At 39.9% G+C, this 20,449-nt stretch overlaps 1 protein-coding gene across 10 annotated transcripts in view; it reads right to left on the bottom strand.

Annotated features, from left to right (window-relative positions):
* The window catches only part of BCAS3 (BCAS3 microtubule associated cell migration factor), a 1,183,153-nt gene that overhangs the window by 919,086 nt on the left and 243,618 nt on the right, over window positions 1-20,449 (bottom strand). For all 10 annotated transcript variants that reach the window (XM_044286261.1, XM_044286253.1, XM_044286262.1 and 7 more), the window contains one exon: window positions 19,997-20,167. In XM_044286261.1, the coding sequence (XP_044142196.1) occupies window positions 19,997-20,167 (171 nt within the window). The remainder of the gene's footprint in view (window positions 1-19,996; window positions 20,168-20,449) is intronic.

Genomic DNA, 20,449 nt, shown 5'->3' with positions numbered 1-20,449 from the left:
TGACTCAGGGCGCCTTATATAGCTTAACAAATATTGCAACTTGAGACAATAAAAATATGAAAAAGTTGGTTAACAGCGCGCTAAAATAACAAAAAAAAATGAGTTTTATCTATAGGACAGGAGCTTCTTCAGGGCGCTGTACAGTACATACAGTGCTCAGTAACTCAGAAACTTCATCCAAAAAATGAGAGGTGCTACTAGACTGCCAATCACCTAACACAGGGATGCTCAACCTGCTGCCCTCCAGCTGTTGCTACACTACAATTTCCAGCATGTCCTAATAGCGGTAAGCTGTCCAAGCATGCTGGGAGTTGTAGTTTTCCAACAGCTGGAGGGCCGCAGGTTGAGCATCTCTGACTTAATACATACTTCAATACAGAAGCCTCTTTGTCATTATAGACAGGGGAAGGTTAAAGATTAGTTCTTTGAAATTTCCACACTTTTCCACATATTGGTTGGCTTACTTTCAATTAAAGTCTTGCATCAGAATTGCGGTGCAAATTTGATTCACAGTTAAACCTTTCAATCCACACTCCTTTCCCTGTGTGCCGAGCCCCACATCTAGTGAGATGTAAAAAGTAACTAATACACATAATAAATGTGGTGCAAAGCATGTACAGCAGTTTTCGGTTAAAAATGAAGATGACTTTAGATATGCATATTTAAATTAACAAATCTCCACCAATACGTGCAGCAGCACTCTAATGAGCGCTATCAGTCAGCGTAAATGATTATTTCCTAAAGTAAAGCTGATAGCGCTGCTCAATGACATCAATACATCTGTAATACCCAATCAGTTTACCTTATTCACTTTGGGGTAAGGCTTTGTTCACACATCCGTTAAGGTAACTTTGGTACTGTATTCTAGCCTAGGAGCCTACTAGTGGAGTTACCGTACCTGGCATTGCATTGGACTCCTCAGAGTGTTGCAGCACAAATTTGGGGAGATTTAAGATGTGCATGAAGCCTAAGCAAATGGCATGGTGATGCAGTATCCGTATTCCACTGATCAGCTGGGGAGTGTGCCTAATGTACCACCAGTAATACCACCATATCTGGTATGCCTCAATGAGCCATGATGCCAGGAAGTATGGCACTTGATTGCTGAGACAAATGATTGTGTGCTGGTAAAGCACCTTGCTTCTAGCAGCCTGTAAACAAAGACCAGCGATGCGGCTGCACTGGATCCATAGGGGGGTTAAAGAGGTGAGAACTGCTTTTTTATTATAGAACATATGTTTGTTGACTATACATGGTATCAGTACAGCCTAATTGACATGGTACATACAAATTTGCATTGGAAAAGGTGAATCCAAAAATCTCCTGTAATTCCAAAAGATAATAGGCATGATAATCTGCAGAGTGGCCTGTAATCTGCACATCTTTTTCTGCTACACGTGAATGGGTTTAGAAAACTGTACTGAGCATTATAATTTGTTGCAGATTTGTGGTGTGGAATTCATCTGAACATATCCTTATTTCTTTCTTTTTTAAATACTTTTTCAGAAACTTTGCCATATATTGTGGAGTAACAGGCACCCTGTTTTAACCTCAACTGCAACCTTTTCCAATATATTTCCCATTACACACCTTTTAAGACAGCTGCTTTGTTTTTTATGGTTCGCTATTGTTAGTAATCATTTTCCCTGTTTAGCATAGAACTACCAAGCAAAAGGTCAATTTCAGTTTCAAGGCCCTTTCCTTTTTTCGATGCATATCATTTTTTTTTTTTATAAGAAAGCAAAATAAATCAGCTTAGGTGTCATTTATACACACAATAGAACTAAAGGAAGCATAGAAATGTTAACATTTTTTTTTTACTAAAGCCTTGCCTGTATTTACAACACTATGGCGCACATTTATTAAGACCGGCGTTTTAGATGCCGGTCTTAATAAGTCCCTGCGCTGGATCTACCAGAGTTATGTAGAGGTGAAGGCCTCTCCATAACTTCAGAGAATCCACCGCCTCTTCTAAATATAAGACAGCTTCTGTGCTATTGTAAATTTAGACCATCAGGTGTAGAAAACGATGAATGAGACTGGCCTACCAGCTCGTCCTCTTCCCCGCCCACTTTTTTAGACCACGTGTGATCGGGGAAAATTCACAGATTGTGGCACAAAGCAGTGCTGCGCTGTGTATTCTGACACCTGTCTATCACAGCCAGCTTTAACGGGAAGTGGGCGTGGACCCACTGTACCAAATAACCAGTTTGAATTTGGGATAGTCCTAAGAGCGTTATCCTGGCTATCCCCTGGTATTCAACCTTTAATCTCTATACAGGAATCTTGCCCTCAGTGCATCGGACCTACCAGGTCCTCTTGGAATAGTCCCAGTGAAGCTGGCAGCTGACCCACAGGGGTAAGCGACACCGGTGAGAAGCACCAAGGGGTCAGGTATTATTTGTAGTCAATAAACAGGCAGAGAACAATTTCTTGAAACAATCTGAGGTCAGAGCAGGTAGCAATAGGTCACTACAGTAAAAAGGCTAAGATCAAGGCAGGCAGCGGAGAACCAGAGTCGGTTAACAGGCAGAAGTTCAGTACATGGATAGACAAACAGAAGAGGACACATTCATTGGTAAACTGCACACACAGCAAAGAATGGTGGTGAAGGCAAAAATGGAAGTGACAGTAGTTCAATGAATAATTATCTTAATAGGAGTAGCAGAGAAGCAACAGACATGGGCTGCTGATGTAACACCAGCATTAACTGTTTCCACAATTTTTGCTACAGCACTATAGCTCACCTAAGGGATTGCACAAGACAGGCTAACATTTGCTTTGCATACACATCAATTAGACTTGGGCACCCAAGGCACTGTTGCTAATCCACAGACTGTCCCCTCCTTGGACCAATTTTTGGCAGGTACCAACGATTGAATACCATAAAAAAAAAAAACACAAGACCTGCAGTTTTAGAGTTCAGCTAGCCTTCATCTTGGCCCTTGTCAAAGTCAATCAGATCCTTATGTTTGCACATTATAACTGCTTTCAACAGATCAAATTCAAAAATTGAGGGTTCATTTTGCTGCCAAATATATCTCACTGCTTGACAAATGCGGACTGGGAACTTAAAGAGGCTCTGGGGAAAAAATACTAAAAGTGGCCCCGTTTTGTAGGGCAGGGCTACCATATTGTGGCACATTATACCACCACAACAAAGCCAAATACAACAGTCCAATCCGCCCCTGCAAGTGTCATTGTCACAATATAAACAATGTCATTCACTTCGTCTGTCAGTGGTTTAAGGGTGGTTACAATGTACCTCCTCTTTCAAAAATGCCACATTTTTTGTCTTTTTTTATGCGCAAATAACAGTGATGTTACATGTTAAACAATAGAGAATTATAAAACAATGTACAAAGTGTTTGAATAGTTGAGTTTTAAGTCAATCTCCCTTGGGTTTTTGCTCCATTGGTGTTATTTTTGTTTATTAAATTTCAGCATCCTCTGGGTGTGACATTTTTCTCAGATGTTAAAAAAAAGTCTAAAAAAACATGCAACTAAAAAAAGTCACCCAACAATCTGCTTGATAAAAACACATGAATTTCAAGGCATGTTTTACTAGATAAAATGCTAAAAAAAAAAAAAAAAAAAAAATGGTGTAGTGCGGCAGCACCCTAGCATTATGGTTTATTAGTGTACATGCTAAAGTTTGTATTCCTACTATAATTATACTAGTAGTCCTATCAGATTTTTGGTTATGACACAGGTCAAAGGAAGCCTTCAGAGATGCTGAAACCTTGTATGATTTAAATTCTCAGATTTTACAGGTTAAAGGACACTCTACATTCTACTCTATTTTTGTGCCAATAAATTAGTGTTTTCATATCTATAGCGCCATGCATGCACTTCTTACAGTTTACGCTGGCTTATCAGGAGATTTATTTGCAAGCATAGATTGCAGAAAAAAAGGTCATTCCAGCAGAATGGGTGGGCTAGTGGCTATAATAGTCAGAGATGTGGAATCAGAGGTCACCCTGAAGTAAATCTAAAAACAAGAAGGCATGCTACAAGCCATGAAGCACATAAAGTTTTATGTGTAAAGCTAATTGCAGAGAGGACATCTGTGTACATTTATCTTCAATGTACTTCAGCTAATTAACTGATGTAAATAAATAACAATATGCATTACTTGCCACAAAAGCGGCCAACACATCATTAAAAAGGAAGGTTAAACAAGTTGTGAGCACTTTTTACTTTACCACAAAATACCTGTGTGGAAACAGATAGAGTCAGAGAGGCGTCAGCCGTTTCGTATGTATCATAACAAAGCACATTTATTTCAATACATTTTTTTTCTCTGTACAAAAATGCTTACTTTCTTCTTTGCTAGGCCTGCAGCTGCAATTGGAAACGGAACTCAAATTCCCCATTATACTTTTATATTAGCAACTTAACGAATAAACAGAATTATCATTATTATGGGGAGATTCCCATTAAAAGGAAGCAATTCTAAAAATAACAAGGGATTGATATACTGCATTTCTTCTCTAAACAGTGGTGCTATAGCATTTAACAGCAAGCCTGCCTAAAAGAAGCCCAAACATGCACCATATTTATCAATGCTGTGCGCCACAATTTTGGAAGAAACTACACATAAGTCAAACAAGTCAACCAAGGGGTGATGTCCATAGTAAATATTGTCTAAAGATCCCTTTACTTGGGCCAACTGTGCAGGCAATTATTCAACTTCCTGCTCGTCAGTGGAAATGAGAGCTGCATTTACATGCAGCAATCATCTCTCCTGTACAGGGAAAAGCGATCGCTACTCACTTGTCGCCATACAGATCAGTTGTTTCTGGGCAGCAGTTCTCCATTTACACAAAACAAGAAATGCTGCCAAGAAATTATGATTTGGGGCTTGTAATAAATGATGCTTTCTCCTGATCAATGAGCGTTTGTTCGTTCATTGAGTGATAAGCGGCACCTTTACACAAGGCAATTATAGGGAACAAGCATTCTCTAAAAAGAGTCTTGACATGCATATCACGATTCCCCAGTGTGTGTTACTAAATGTTTGGGAAACTGGGATGAATCACAATAAAGTAAGAATGTGGCAATAAAAAGATGGATGTCTCAGTATTGATAACTTTAGCTGGACATCTTGCTCGCCTCTGCAATGACTACCAAATACTGTATATTTCAATCTACTTATGCAACACTGAAAGTTTGTGATCATTTATAGTATATATATATATTCCTAGTTTCTTGTCTATAATGGAAAACTGCTTTAAATCCTTACTGGATACCCAACATTATGTTTAATATTGAAGTGTATTGGAATGCATATGCAGGGTCATATGAGATTTTTACAGCCTGGAGGCCAAAGTCAGGCAGGTAGGCACAGGCAGCATTACAAGTCACTAGTACAGACACTTACTAGTTGATTGTCCTGCTGACATATAATGCTCCCACCCGGCATCCCTGACTCTTGACTACATGAAGAGACAGACAGATTTGAGCAAGCCTACATCCACAGAAGATCTGTGGTAAGTTCTGCATGATGTTTGGAACAACTCCCTGACGATATCCTTCAAAAACTGTGCGCAAGTCTACGTAGAAAAACTGATATTGTTTTGAATGCAAAGGGTGGTCACACCATATCTTGATTTGATTCAGATTTATCTTTTGCTCATTCACTTTGCATTTTGTTAATTGATAAAAATGACTAACATTTTTATTTTTGAAAGATTCTTACTTTGCATATATATGTGCTCATTTTTGTAGTGAGTGTGCATGAGCAGATATGCAGATACAGTATGTAGTGAGTGTGCATGAGCAGATATGGAGATATGCAGATACAGTATGTAGGGAGTGTGCATGAGCAGATATGGAGATATGCAGATACAGTATGTAGGGAGTGTGCATGAGCAGATATGGAGATATGTAGATACAGTATGTAGTGAGTGTGCATGAGCAGATATGGAGATATGTAGATACAGTATGTAGTGGTGTGTGCATTTGCGCATTGATGTTTCCATTATGACAGCACTTCTTTGGCAAAATCCAATGTATAGACATGTGAACATGTAGTTAGGACCTCTGTTAAAGGGAACCTGTCATCAGGATTGACAACTAGATCTGATTACATTATCTTACTGTGCATCCTCCAATAATTCCTAAATTGACTTTTTTTCTATGCTCATAAATATTGTATTCATGTAAAAAAACAAAACAAAAAAAACTTAGAGTCATAGAGGCGCTGTTCCACCTGAGGGCTGTCATGAGTCATCTCCCCCCTTTCATGCCCATCTCGTTCTCCATCTCTACACTTCGGCTTCAAGCGCTCTCTGTGCATGCCTGTAACACGGCAGTGCATGGAAATATTCTGCGCCAGAGCGAGATTTTGCTCGGCTGGTGGTGACGTCAGAAAACAAAGGGGCGATGTGGGAGAGGCAGAGGGGAGGTCATCGAGAACAAAATGGTTAAGCAGGGAGATGACTCGTGACTCCCCTCAGACAGAACTACTCCCCGATGACTCCATGAGATACCTAGTCAAGACGTCAGAAACCTTTTTTTTTATTTTTTATTTTTTTACGGCATGTTGTCCTGGTACTTAAGGATAATATAGTCTAAAACCTAAATAATTGTAAAAAAAGTAGACTTATTAGGTATCGCTGCGCCCGTAAGAATCTCCTCTATAAAGACACGGTCCAAAAAAAAAACTAAAAACGTCACCTTACATAACAAAAAGCTTAATAGCAAGCGACCAGAAAGTCATATAGCCCCCAAAATAGCGCCAATAAAACCGTCCTCTCATCCCGCAAAAAATGAGCCCCTACATAAGATAATCGGCTGAAAAAATAAAAATATGACTCTTAGACTTTAGAGATACCCCAAAAAAAATTGTATAAAAAAGGATAATATAGTCTAAAACCGAAATAATTGTAAAAAAGTAAACTTATCAGGTATCGCCGCGCCCGTAAGAATCTCCTCTATAAAAATACCTCATGACCTAACCCCCCAGATTAACCCGGTAAAAAATAAAAAAAAATTAAACGGTGCCAAAACAGCTATTTTTGGCACTTTTCCATTTTAATCAGTTTTTTCCGGTAACAAAGCAAGGGTTAACAAACAAACAAAACTTAATATTTATTACCCTGATACTGCAGTTTACAGAAACGCCACATCACTAAAAGGCAGGGCGCAAAAGGAAAGGACCGACATGGTTTCTGGAAGGCAGTTTTTGATGGCCTTTTTTATTGACACCATGTCCCTTTTGAAGCCCCCCTGATGCACCCCTAGAGTAAAAACTCCCTAAAAGTGACCCCATCTAAGAAAATACACTTTTCAAGGTATTCAAAACTGATTTTACAAATTTCATTAACCCTTTAGGTGTTCTTCAACAGTTAATGGCAAATGGAGATGAAATTTCAGAATTAAAATACAGAGCAACCAAAAATCATATGTACCCTAAAAATAGTCCCAACAAAATCGCCACCTTATCCCGTAGTTTCCAAAATGGGGTCACTTTTAGGGAGTTTCTACTCAAGGGGTGCATCAGGGGGCTTGAAACAGGACACGGTGTAAATAAACTGGTCCATAAAAATCAGCCCTCCAAAAACCACACGGCGCTCCTTTCCCTCTATGCCCCGCCGTGTGGCCGTACAGTAGTTTACGGCCACATATGGGGTGTTTCTGTAAACAGCAGAGTCAGGGCAATAAAGATACAGTCTTGTTTGGCTGTTAACCCTTGCTTTGTTAGTGGAAAAAATGGGTTAAAATGGAAAATGTGCCCAAAAATCTAAATTCAGAAATGTTATCTGCATTTGCCATTAACTCTTGTGGAACACCTAAAGGGTTAACGCCGTTTGTAAAATCAGTTAGAAGTGTATTATAGAAGTAGAGAAATGTAAAATTTTTCAATTTTGTACAATTTTTTGCTACATTTTGTATTTTTTTTATAAATAATTTTTTTTATTTTTTTTTACTTCATTTTACCAGTGTCATGAAGTACAATATGTGACGTAAAAACAATCTCAGAATGGCCTGGATAAGTCAAAGCGTTTTAAAGTTTTTACTAGTTAAAGTGACACTGGTCAGATTTGCAGAAAACGGCCTGGTCCTTAACCCCTTAAGGACTCAGCCCTATTTCACCTTAAGGACTTGGCCTTTGCAAATCTGACCAGTGTCACTTTAAGTGCTGATAACTTTAAAACGCTTTGACTTACCCAGGCCATTCTGAGATTGTTTTTTCGTCACATATTGTACTTCATGACACTGCTAAAATTGGGTCAAAAAAGTGAATTTTTTTGCATAAAAAAATACCATATTTACGAAAAATTTAGAAAAATTTGCAAATTTCAAAGTTTCAGTTTCTCTACTTCTGTAATACATAGTAATACCCCCAAAAATTGTGATGACTTTACATTCCCCATATGTCTACTTCATGTTTGTAGCATTTTGGGAATGATATTTTATTTTTTGCGGATGTTACAAGGCTTAGAAGTTTAGAAGCAAATCTTGAAATATTTCTGAAATTTACAAAAACCCAATTTTTAGGGACCACTACAGCTCTGAAGTCACTTTGCGAGGCTTATATAATAGAAACCGCCCAAAAATGACCCCATTCTATAAACTACACCCCTCAAGGTATTCAAAACTGATTTTACAAACTTTGTTAACCCTTTAGGTGTTGCACAAGAGTTATTGGCAAATGGGGATGAAATTTGAGAATTTCATTTTTTTGCCTAATTTTCCATTTTAACCCATTTTTTCCACTAACAAAGCAAGGGTTAACAGCCAAACAAGACTGTATCTTTATTGCCCTGACTCTGCCGTTTACAGAAACACCCCATATGTGGCCGTAAACTACCCGACGGCCACACAGCGGGGCGTAGAGTGAAAGGTGCGCCGTATGGTTTTTGGAAGGCAGATTTTGCTGGACTGTTTTTTTGACACCATGTCCCATTTGAAGCCCCCTGATGCACCCCTAGAGTAGAAACTCCATAAAAGTGACCGCATCTAAGAAAGTACACCCCTCAAGGTATTCAAAACTGATTTTAGAAACTTTGTTAACCCTTTAAATGTTGCACAAGATTTAATGGAAAATAGAGATACAATTTCAAAATTTCACTTTTTTGGCAGATTTTCCATTTTAATATTTTTTTTCCAGTTACAAAGCAAGGGTTAACAGCCAAACAAAACTCATTATTTATGGCCCAGATTCTGTAGTTTACAGAAACACCCCATATGTGTTCGTAAACCGCTGTACGGGCACACGGCAGGGCGCAGAAGGAAAGGAATGCCATACGGTTTTTGGAAGGCAGATTTTGCTGGACTGTTTTTTTTGACACCATGTCCCATTTGAAGCCCCCCTGATGCACCCCTAGAGTAGAAACTCCATAAAAGTGACCCCATCTAAGAAACTACACCCCTCAAGGTATTCAAAACTGATTTTACAAACTTTGTTAACCCTTTAGGTGTTGCACAAGATTTAATGGAAAATAGAGATACAATTTCAAAATTTCACTTTTTTGGAAGATTTTCCATTTTAATATTTTTTTCCAATTACAAAGCAAGGGTTAACAGCCAAACAAAACTCATTATTTATGGCGCTGATTCTGTAGTTTACAGAAACACCCCATATGTGTTCGTAAACCGCTGTACGGGCACACGGCAGGGCGCAGAAGGAAAGGAATGCCATACGGTTTTTGGAAGGCAGATTTTGCTGGACTGTTTTTTTTGACACCATGTCCCATTTGAAGCCCCCCTGATGCACCCCCAGAGTATAAACTCCAAAAAGTGACCCCATTTTAGAAACTAGGGGATAGGGTGGCAGTTTTGTTGGTACTAGTTTAGGGTACATATGATTTTTGGTTGCTCTATATTACACTTTTTTTGTGTGGCAAGTTAACAAGAAATAGATTTTTTGGCACGTTTTTTTTTTTGTTATTTACAACATTCATCTGACAGGTTAGATCATGTGGTAATTTTATAGAGCAGGTTGTCACGGACACGGCGATACCTAATATGTATACAATTTTTTTTATTTATGTAAGTTTTACACAATGATTTCATTTTTAAAACAAAAAAAATGTTTTAGTGTCTCCATAGTCTAAGAACCATAGTTTTTTCAGTTTTTGGGCGATTATTTTAAGTAGGGTCTCATTTTTTGCGGGATGAGATGACGGTTTGATTGGCCCTATTTTGGGGTGCACATGACTTTTTAATCGCTTGCTATTACACTTTATTGTGACGTAAGATGACAAAATGGCTTTTTTTACAGTTTTTATTTTTATTTTTTACGGTGGTCACCTGAGGGGTTAGGTCATGTCATATTTTTATAGAGCCGGTCGATACGGACGCGGCGATACCTAATATGTATACTTCGTTTTATTTATTTAAGTTTTACACAATGATTTTATTTTTGAAACAAAAAAAATCATGTTTTAGTGTTTCCATAGTCTAAGAGCCATAGTTTTTTCAGTTTTTTGGCAATTATTTTGGGTAGGGTATGATTTTTGCGGGATGAGATGACGGTTTGATTGGTACTATTTTGGCGTACATGCGACTTTTTTGATCACTTTTATTACCTTTTTTGGGAACTAAGGTGGGCAAAATTTAAATTTCCTAATAGTTTTTTTTTTTTTTTTTTATGGCGTTCACCGTGCGGGGAAAGTAACATGACCGTTTTATAGATCAGGTCATTACGGACGCGGCGATACCAAACATGTGTAGGAAATTTTATTTTTTTCATTTTTATTCAGTGATAAATGTGTTTTTTTGATTTTTACTTTTTTTTTCACTTTTTTTTTGACCCAGACCCACTTGGTTCTTGAAGATCCAGTGGGTCTGATGTCTGTATAATACAGTACAGTACAATATATATTGTACAGTACTGTATTTTACTTACACTTTGAACAGATCTCTGCCTTCAGCACAGATCTGTTCAGCACCATGGACAGCAGGATGCCTGAGACGGCGTCCTGTTGCCATGGGAACCTTCCCCGTCTGCTCAGTAGTGGTCAGAACTGCGCAGACGGGGAAGGGTAAGGACGGGGCTCTGGGGGGGCTGTCTGGTAGCTCCCTCCCTCTCCATTCGGGGGGCTGCAAAGGCACTGCAGCCCCCCGATGGGAGAGGGAGGGAGCTACTTCTTACTGTTAACTTTTTTCATACAGCGGTCCGTACGGACCGCTGTATGGAAAGGGTTAAACGGCTGACATCGCATCACCGATGTCAGCCGTTTATACCAGGGTGCCAGCAATGTGCTGGCACCCTGGTATACCCACTCTACACCAACGAATTTTCAAGGGGAGGCGGGCGGGGGATCGCGATCCCGTCTGCCGCACCGCCCGCCTCCACCGCCCACAACTCCCCCCCCTGCACCACCCGCCGGCAAAAAATCATGCAGGGGTGCAGGGGGGATGTAAAATCTATATTTGAGGTACACTAAAGTTTCTGATCCCCGCGGTCAGGGACCGCGGGGATCAGAAACTGCAAAAAGCGCAGCAAACCGCAGGTCTGAATTGACCTGCGGTTTGCGGCGATCGCCAATAGGGGGGGGTCACATGACCCCCCCTGGCATTGTCACAGGATGCCGGCTGAATGATTTCAGCCGGCATCCCGTTTCCATTAACCCCCGCGGCGCCGGAATCTGCATTTAAAGTTAGGACGTACCGGTACGCCCTGCGTCCTTAAGGGGTTAAGGTGAAATAAGGCTGTGTCCCAAAGGGGTTAAGAATGACTTGAGAATACACACTAAGAATTTTTAATCAGCTCTATATGTCAATTCTGATGACCGGTTCACTTTAACACTACTATATTGGACTGTTCTTGTTGCATCTTATGTTGTTATCAATGAGATAAAGAAACTATCAAGCATATATAATTTAATATTGGGTACAGTTTCACATAGACTATCCAAAAGTAAAAGATCTGTACCTCTCCTACAGATCAGTTCTAACGGGGATTGCGTGACAGCTTGTTTCAGACTTCTGTTACATCACTGGACCCCAGTTGCCACCGGAATCCAGCTTTGACAGTCATGACTGACTTATTACTGTAGTCAGTCTGATTTGTGAATTTGCGTATATTGGTTGTTAGGGGTTAAATCACATGGCTTTAAAAACTTTAAAACAAATGTGTACTGATTCGTAATGCTCTGCAAAATTATGCACACATTAGTTCTGCTGCAAAACAAATCTGATAAGGCAATCTCTAGTGTGCTGTCCATTGTGAAAGCCTGTGCAGACAGAACAATAGCCTGTGTTATTTTTACATTTCTATTCTCCAGAATTATGGAATCTGTTGTGGATTCACTTAGTCAGATGGCAGTAGATGATGAATGGTCTTTTTTTTCTAACTCTCCCATACAAGGTCACTGCTGAGGCACCTCAGGATTCATCCCAAATTCTTCAGAAAAACAAGCAGGTCTCCTGACTTGACATACTTGCTAAACGCAATGGGTTTTATTTCATAAATGTGGATGAATTAAATCAATGGGTACATTTGTCTATAGAGAATTTAAATATGCTTCTGGTAAAAATATTCTAGGTATGGTTGCAATTTGGGCTTTTATTCAATATAGTAAATGGTTTACCCTGCATATTATATGGCACCTATAAGAAAAGAAAAAACTATAACTTAAAAAAAACCTTATTGATTAATCTAAAAGAGATTGCAACATTTGGATAACTTAAGAGCCCTTTACACAGACCGAGAATTGAACAGGTCATGGCTAAAGAGATAAACTGGCGGTGAAAATGCACCGCCGATTTCCCAATGAACGAGTGAAATGCTTGTTCATAGGGTACTTGGATCATTTGTGCAGCACAAAAAAATCCTTGTTTCCCAGTGGCAGATTGTACTGTACAAACATGATCTGCTGCCGGGAAACGACCAGTCTGTATGGGGAAGAACGATGGCATTAGCGAGCACTTCTCCCCATACTCTGGAAGAGCTGGAGGAGATCACTGTATGTAAATGCAGCGGTCTCCTCCGCTAGCGATCAGCAGATTGTCGGGAAGGAACACTTCCTTCCCAACAATCTGCTTGTACATCGTCCCGTGTAAAGGGACCTTAAAAAAGGATCCATTGGCAACCAGCTGATCGCTGCAGAATCTTCAGCTGAAACCCCCATATATTAACTTCAAGAGAAATGCAGTATTACCTGGCGCCCATTCAAATGAAGGGGCAACCATAAATAATCTATGGTCACCCTGAGTCCTCTATAGCAAAAGTTGCTCTTTGCTGTAAGGAATAAGAAGCGGGCTTGTTCAAATAGTATTAACTTTTTAGGGGGTTTGCTAATTAAAAGTGTACCTATCATTTAGTTTTTTGGCGGATTAAGTTCATAACCATCTTTATAGGGAAAATGAAATGAATCAACAAGTCAGTCTGAACATGTCACTTGTTACTAGCAACAGTCCACGCAACTGGTGCTCCTGCAGAGATAATTCCTGCCGTCGTAATTTACGTGCTAATTTAATTTAAAAAATAGCAATCATTTATTATTAAAACTAAAATACTTACAATTAAAATAATGGTAAACAACTGAAAATCTGGATTTTGTACAATATAAAAATATACAAGAAATCATATGCAGCAAAGATTTAGTGCATCAGTACCACAGAACACAATAAACATCAGGGTAACATAATGCATATACAGAAACCCGAAATGAAAGTGCAACAATTCTGCATGTTAAAAAACACAAAATATTACATTTTCAAAATCAAATTATAATACATTAAGTATATAAACATTCCATATGTACCCCAGTTGTTCAGCCATGTGCTCCCTACTTCTCCTCACTTTTTTTTTTTGCCAAATCTCTTTTTATTAAAAGATATAATCGAACATATCACAAACATATGTTTATACACTAGTAACAACAATACTGCAAAAGGTTATTACAATTGGAGAGGTACACACTATCCGTGAGATCTTTCATAAGTGCTATTCTAGCCCTCCAGGTAAGTTCGAGGTTCGGAGGGGATCACAAAGATCCTCAGAACAGCTTGTGTTGCTATAAGACAACTGGCTGGAGCAGAAGCCACCCCCTTTTGTGCTAGATCTGTAGTAGGACAAAAAGATAAGTAAACCCCACCCTTGATTAAACCCCATTCCTTCAGCTGGTCACTAACTCAAAATGAAACAGATCAGCAGACTGATCTTAAAGGGGTTGTGCAGTCTGTCTGTATTGATATAGGTCATTTATATATGATCAGAGGATGTCCAACACCCAGCACGCCCACCGATCAGCTGTTTGAATAGAAGGTGGCAGTCCATGTGAGCACTTTTTCCTCTTCATTACGCTGCCCGTCGTCACTCCATTCACCTTAATGCAGCAAGTACTTGTAATTACACTACTTTCTACAAAGGAGGCAACATGTAGTGTAATGAAAAGGAAGCTGCGCTCGCATGGAGTGCTGCTTCCTCTTCAAAGTGCTGATTGGTGGGGGTGCCAGGTGTCAGACCCCCGCTGATCTGATATTGATGACATATGCTTAGGATAAGTCATCAATATAAACAGGCTGCACAACACCTTTAATCGTACTTTCTTTGCAGGTTTTCTATGATGTTTCCAAATCATACAGAAAATACTGCCGACTGAAAAAGTGCAACTATATTTCTTGATTCACATATATCAGTTGTGCCCGGCCAGATATTTTAGGCTCGGGAGGCGGACAAAACTGATATATGCAGACAGCACTTTAGCACACATATCCGGTGTCTATCCACTGATGGCGTCACTGACAGATAAACTGACCATGAAGAGTTTTTCTGTCCTGTGCTAGTTGACATCTGCATCACAATTGATGCACTGGATGTATAAGAATGATCCCTCAAAACCATGGGATCAGTTTTGTCTTAAGTTCACCTCCTATGTGAGGCAGAAAACTGAACTTGATCCCCGGACACATGTGAAGGGGCCATAAAAAGGAGACAAGATAAGAAACAAGTAGAGAATTCCAAATATTTTAAATATATCTGGAATCTGCTAAAATGAGTAAACTACCGGTATGTTCATTTCCTCACAGTATATTGTCTGGGCTCCTGATGGCTGCACTCTCACTTCCTAATGAAGACGATCAGACACTGCTGTTTCTATGGGCAGACTAAAACCGGTATTACGTTGCCCGATTTTTGAGTAGATAAACGCTAACGAGCATTTGCATTATCGCTTGTTACCGATCATCTTGCAGTGTAATACTGCCGCCAACTGCCCGATGAATGAGCAAATTCTCTCTACTCATCGAACAATCCAAATCTTTTGACATGTTGAAAAAGGATTGTTTGCAGGTGGTAGATCGTGCTGTCTAATAACGATCTGTCGCTGGGAAACCACTATACAGCATGGGGACGAGCGATGGAATAGCTCCTTCCCATGCTGCGGGGGAGAACGCTGCATGTAATAGCAGTGGTCTCCTCCGCTAGTGAGAAGGTGATTGCCAGGAGGGAATACTTCCCTCCCGACAATCGTCTGCCTCATCGGGCTGTGTAGTACAGACTTTAGCATTATGCAAGAAGCAAAGGGACTACAGGCCTTCTGTGAAAAATTAGCTTTTTTTGTTAAATCTTCAACAAGGACATATTTCAGTACAGCATCTGGATACATTCTCTGCTTTTCTGATGGGGATTATCTTGTAACTGTGATATATTAACAGAGTCAACAGAAAAGTTATGCCTGACATAGGATCTCCAGGAGATTTGGTAATTAATAGTTGCACATATTTTGGGGAGAGATCGGGTGGGGCTGGCCATAGCCCCTACAGGGAAATTCCATGGTGGGCCGATGCCCAGGGGGCTACCCAGGCCCTCCTCCGAGAACATAGCAATCTGATTAATTAATGCTAGGCGCATGAGATACTTATGTACCTGGCTGGTGGTGGAGAGTGCCCTCCTGCATTCAATTGTATCGCTGTCCTGAGGAGATGGGGAGGCAATTTTATATGCTGGACTGTGGTATTTGGTTTTGTTGGGGTGGTATTTTCAGCTGCACTACAATATTGCTGGCCGGCACAAAAAATGACCCCATGTTGTAGGCAGTCCCAAATTGACAGAAGGCAGGGGTAACATAAGTAGGCATTACTTATGTTACCCCTGCCTTCTGTCAATTTGGGACTGCCTACAACATGGGGTCATTTTTTGTTTTTTTCCAGGGTCACTTTAAATTCTCATTCCGCCCCTGGAATTGATGAAAGAGTAGGTTTGTGCTTATACCCAGTTTCTCTGTTATACTGGAAAGGAAAAGAGGGCATAAAGGATAAAAAAAATCTTGTTCTGTGACATAATTAAAAATCAAATAAGGGTGGCTTTGTGATTCAAAGAGACTGCCTGCAGCTCTGCTAATATAGCCAAATAGCCATGTCAATAGCGGAAATAAATAGTAGGATGATGTAGTGATAAACCAGATATGCACTTTTGCTTTAAAGCGTATTTACTGTATACGTCTCAGTCCACTATTAACATTTTGCACAATGCGCAGAATGATTGACTTACTGGAATATATTTTATGGTGGCCAGTGTTTAACTAAGTTGCTATACTTTTACTCATTTGTATAAATAATTGAAATTTCTGTTGTATATACAGTGCCAACATAATCTGCCAGGGGAGTACACAGAAATCACGGGGTCCCATAGAAAAAGTCTACATAGGTCTTTCCACACAAAAATGCAATTATTGAAATTAAATTAGTCAATACATGAAGTGCATTCTCTGTTGCATCTTCTCCCTGTGATTACACCAATGGTGCCATCCACTTTACTCATGCCCATTAGTGCCTGCCAAAATAAAATCCTTTTAATTTCAAATTCCCCCCCATCCCACAAACATTCCTTCCTTTTATGCCCATTAGATATCTCCCCCTACGGGCCTCCCGACATAAGTAGAAGTTCCCTGGTCCCCCTTGGGAGAGGATAGGTCTGATGGGCCCCTCAAAATGGCCACTTACAGGGCACAGCTCAGTAGCCACAGCTGGATGTGTAACTCACAGGGACCCTTCTTCATCCATGTACCTGTTAACATAGGACCAGTAAGTCATCAAGACGTGCAGTGGCCTCAGGGCACAAATGGAGTGTGAACTTCCCCTGATTGCATAATTATCTGTTGTGAGGAGCGCAGGACTCAGGCCTCACTGCACCACTCCAAACAATGAACCACCACAGCCAAGTGGGTCCCTTCATACCCCGATGGCTGCCACTATACCTGGGAACCATTCCCCTTCCCAACTGGCCACTCCATCTCTGCTTCCACCTGCCCTAATACAAAAACACACAGCAACATACTTAGAACTGTGTGCCAGGTGTGTTCACTTCTCAGTAAGCGAACACTTGTCTACCTTTCCAGCGTAGCAGTGCTAGCTTGAGACAGGAAGGGCAAGGTGCTCTAACTTGTTCGGCCTGCTCGGCTAGCCATTTTAAAAAAATAGCAGAGACTTCCCCTGGGATGAGACAGTAGAAGGAGCCATCTGGCCCCAGGGCCCCCAGGTCCATAGCAGCTGTGTGGTCTGCGCCATTGGAGGTTAGCCACTGTATTTTGGAGTGTTGTACAAAGATTGTCATAATTCACATCAGTACTTGTCCCCAAAAGGGGCCACAATCTCAGACACACACACACTAGGGCCAATTAAATATGAATCCAATAAACCAACCATGTCTTCTCAAGTAGTCTGGATATGGCAAATAATGATGTACCATAGTGACAATCTCTATAAAACTGCAGAAAATAGTCAAAATGTTCAGATCCACTGAATCAAATCTTTATCTAACCAGCAAGGAAATCTTGGTCGGTATACTGCTATATTGCACAGATTAAAAAGTACGGATCAGCAGAAGTTCTGAAAAGTAATAATACACCAAGTTAAGGAGTCATTTGATGACATAACAGAAATGATATGGATGAAATTGTCTAGCAGCCTCTTAAAGTATAATTTTTATCATAACTTTCAAGAAAGTATATACAAAGCTCTTATAATTATTTTAAGTATGTTCTCCAAAGCGAGCATTAATGGCCAGTTCATGCCCTCAGTAAGATTAAACAAAGAGTTGCATTAACGTAAAATAAACAACGTTTGACTGAGCCATTTATCACCCTCGGTTGCCGTGTTAGAGTTCACAGGTTCAAATCCTAGTAAAGTCAATTAAGCATTTATATAAAGGTCATTCAAATAAATAGCAGTTGTAAACGTGCATTATAAAACTTGCCGATGGCTGAAGACAATGTAATTGGTTAGGATTAAGACTGTTCCTATATAAAACACAGACATGTTAGAATAAGTAAAAAAAAAACTAAAAAAAAACTTCAAGCTATGTAAACATATTCGGCATATGGGCCAGGAAAGCTTCTGATGCATATGCCGATCGTAGCCATAACATACCCACAGAGTCCAAAAGAGTGTCCCTTTGGCCTCTGTCACAGTAGAAAGCATCTGTATATCTAGTTTTTTTTACTATGTTATACTGCCAAATATCATTAGATATTATGAGATAAACAGTGTATCTTGTATTGTCATAAGCGTTCATAAAACGTGGAAGCCATGCTCAAGATCTGGTCCCAAATTAACAATTGGTATCAGCATGCTTCAGTAATGTACAAAAGTTATTGTACTACCTGCAGGAAGGCATTTCCCTATGTTGGTTCAGGGTGCATCCAATACACATATGGTTTTATAAGACTTATTGTACAAGGATGTATCCACAATAACGGAAGTCACTTTGAAGGGGTTCTCCTGGCCGGCCGTATTTCCATGGCTGCAGCGGTGACATCACGTTAATACGGCCAGCTGTCTGGCAGGATGCAATGAGGCAAGTGATTGGCTGTAGCAGTGATGTTATGTGTCATCAACATGATGTCACCACCAGGTAAGTGGAGCCTGACTGGGAGAACCGAAGCGACAGCAATGGATCTGTCTTACTTGTTCCATATTTCAGGGAGCTCTCAAGGGTTGTCCTCTTTCTTCCTGATACTAGACAACCCCTTTGAGTCTAGGGAACTCCAAACACAGGAGTGGAAGAGAACATAGTGGCATAAGGGTGCTCTTACACCGGGTCAATAATGAGTGTCAATTTACAATATACTTTACAAGTCGATCAGTGCTCATTAAAGGGGCCTTGCACACAGCCAAAGCCAAGTCAGACGGGGGTGAATGATCAACAATACGTGGCTCTACGCATGCAGTTAACAATTTTATGTAAAAATTTAAGAAACCATAGCATTGCACGCATGTTACATCTTTCTATAAGCACTATTTGTGTGTTTATATTGCTTACTGGTGCCATTAATGAAACCTATTTTGCTTTTCCAAATAACAAAAATGTCTGACGTAGATAGAGCATTTGTAGCAACAATCTATAGCGGCACATTTACTATATAACTGGTGTTCATGAAGATAGCAAAGGTTACACTCTCAAACCAGTTCTTTATGATGTGTGTATCAGACAGATGTCATAGTGTCTAGAAACTAAAGTGCACGTACATACTACTAGTCTACATGATTAATGTACTTGTAGAAATAAAGTGCACAAACTATATATGCAAGTTATTGGTTCAAGACCATATGCTGTGGTCATGAATCTGCATAATTGATCCTGCCTTGGGCTCTAACAACTGGCCTTTCCCTTTAATGATTTCTTTCCCACTCTTAACTTTGTGTTGAGCCTCATTCATATTTTAAATAATTCACTTTCTGTTAATTGTGGTGTACAGTTAGTAATAAAATGGTGAATCCTTTTCTTTCCCAGCTTACCGATTAACCACTCGGTCTACTTACAAATTGCACCTTCTAGCTTGTTATGATGCACCAGCAATGCTCTCCTAACAATAATACGATTTTGAAGGAGTTATAACAACTTATTCCCTATCCACACTATGGGTGCTGCCATTCTATTAAACACGTGCTCCCATTCTCGTGATCGGTGGTGGCCCCAGCAGTCGGATCCCCGCTGATCAGACAATTATCCCGTATCCTGTGGAAAGGGGATCCATTGTTGTACTGGGACAACACCTTTCATTTTTGACCAGAACACAACAACTTAAGATGAAATTACCTGTCCTTCAGCAACATTCTCTGTGTCAATAATAGTGATAACTCCAGGAACAAGAGGACTACGCCTGGTGTTGCTGTGTAATGATAGGTCTTCATCTGAAGATCCTGCAGGCAGAGTACCAGTTAGCTGGGTAACAACCTTTCCAACCATTGTAAGGCCAGTCTTTAGAGTCTGTAGGGATAAAATCCAATATATGATTATTACTCACCTATGCCTGCAAATAAAAAGTATAAGCTCAATATGTTAACACATCCACTGCTAACCTTAGACTGTAAAAGGTAAAGGCAAATTGTCAAAATGTAAGCTTTACCACCACCAGTGAAAACTAAAATGCATTATCTTATAATCCTACAAACCACAGAACTATCAAAAGTTAAGGAATACATGTTCCAAGACAATAACTGTGGGAAAGCTTTTGTATTCAGCTGACAATGACAAATGACCCAATAAGTA

This window comes from Bufo gargarizans, chromosome 3 (genome assembly GCF_014858855.1).
Source record: "Bufo gargarizans isolate SCDJY-AF-19 chromosome 3, ASM1485885v1, whole genome shotgun sequence".
NCBI lineage: Eukaryota > Metazoa > Chordata > Amphibia > Anura > Bufonidae > Bufo > Bufo gargarizans.
This window is presented reverse-complemented; position numbering and strand designations above follow the sequence as displayed.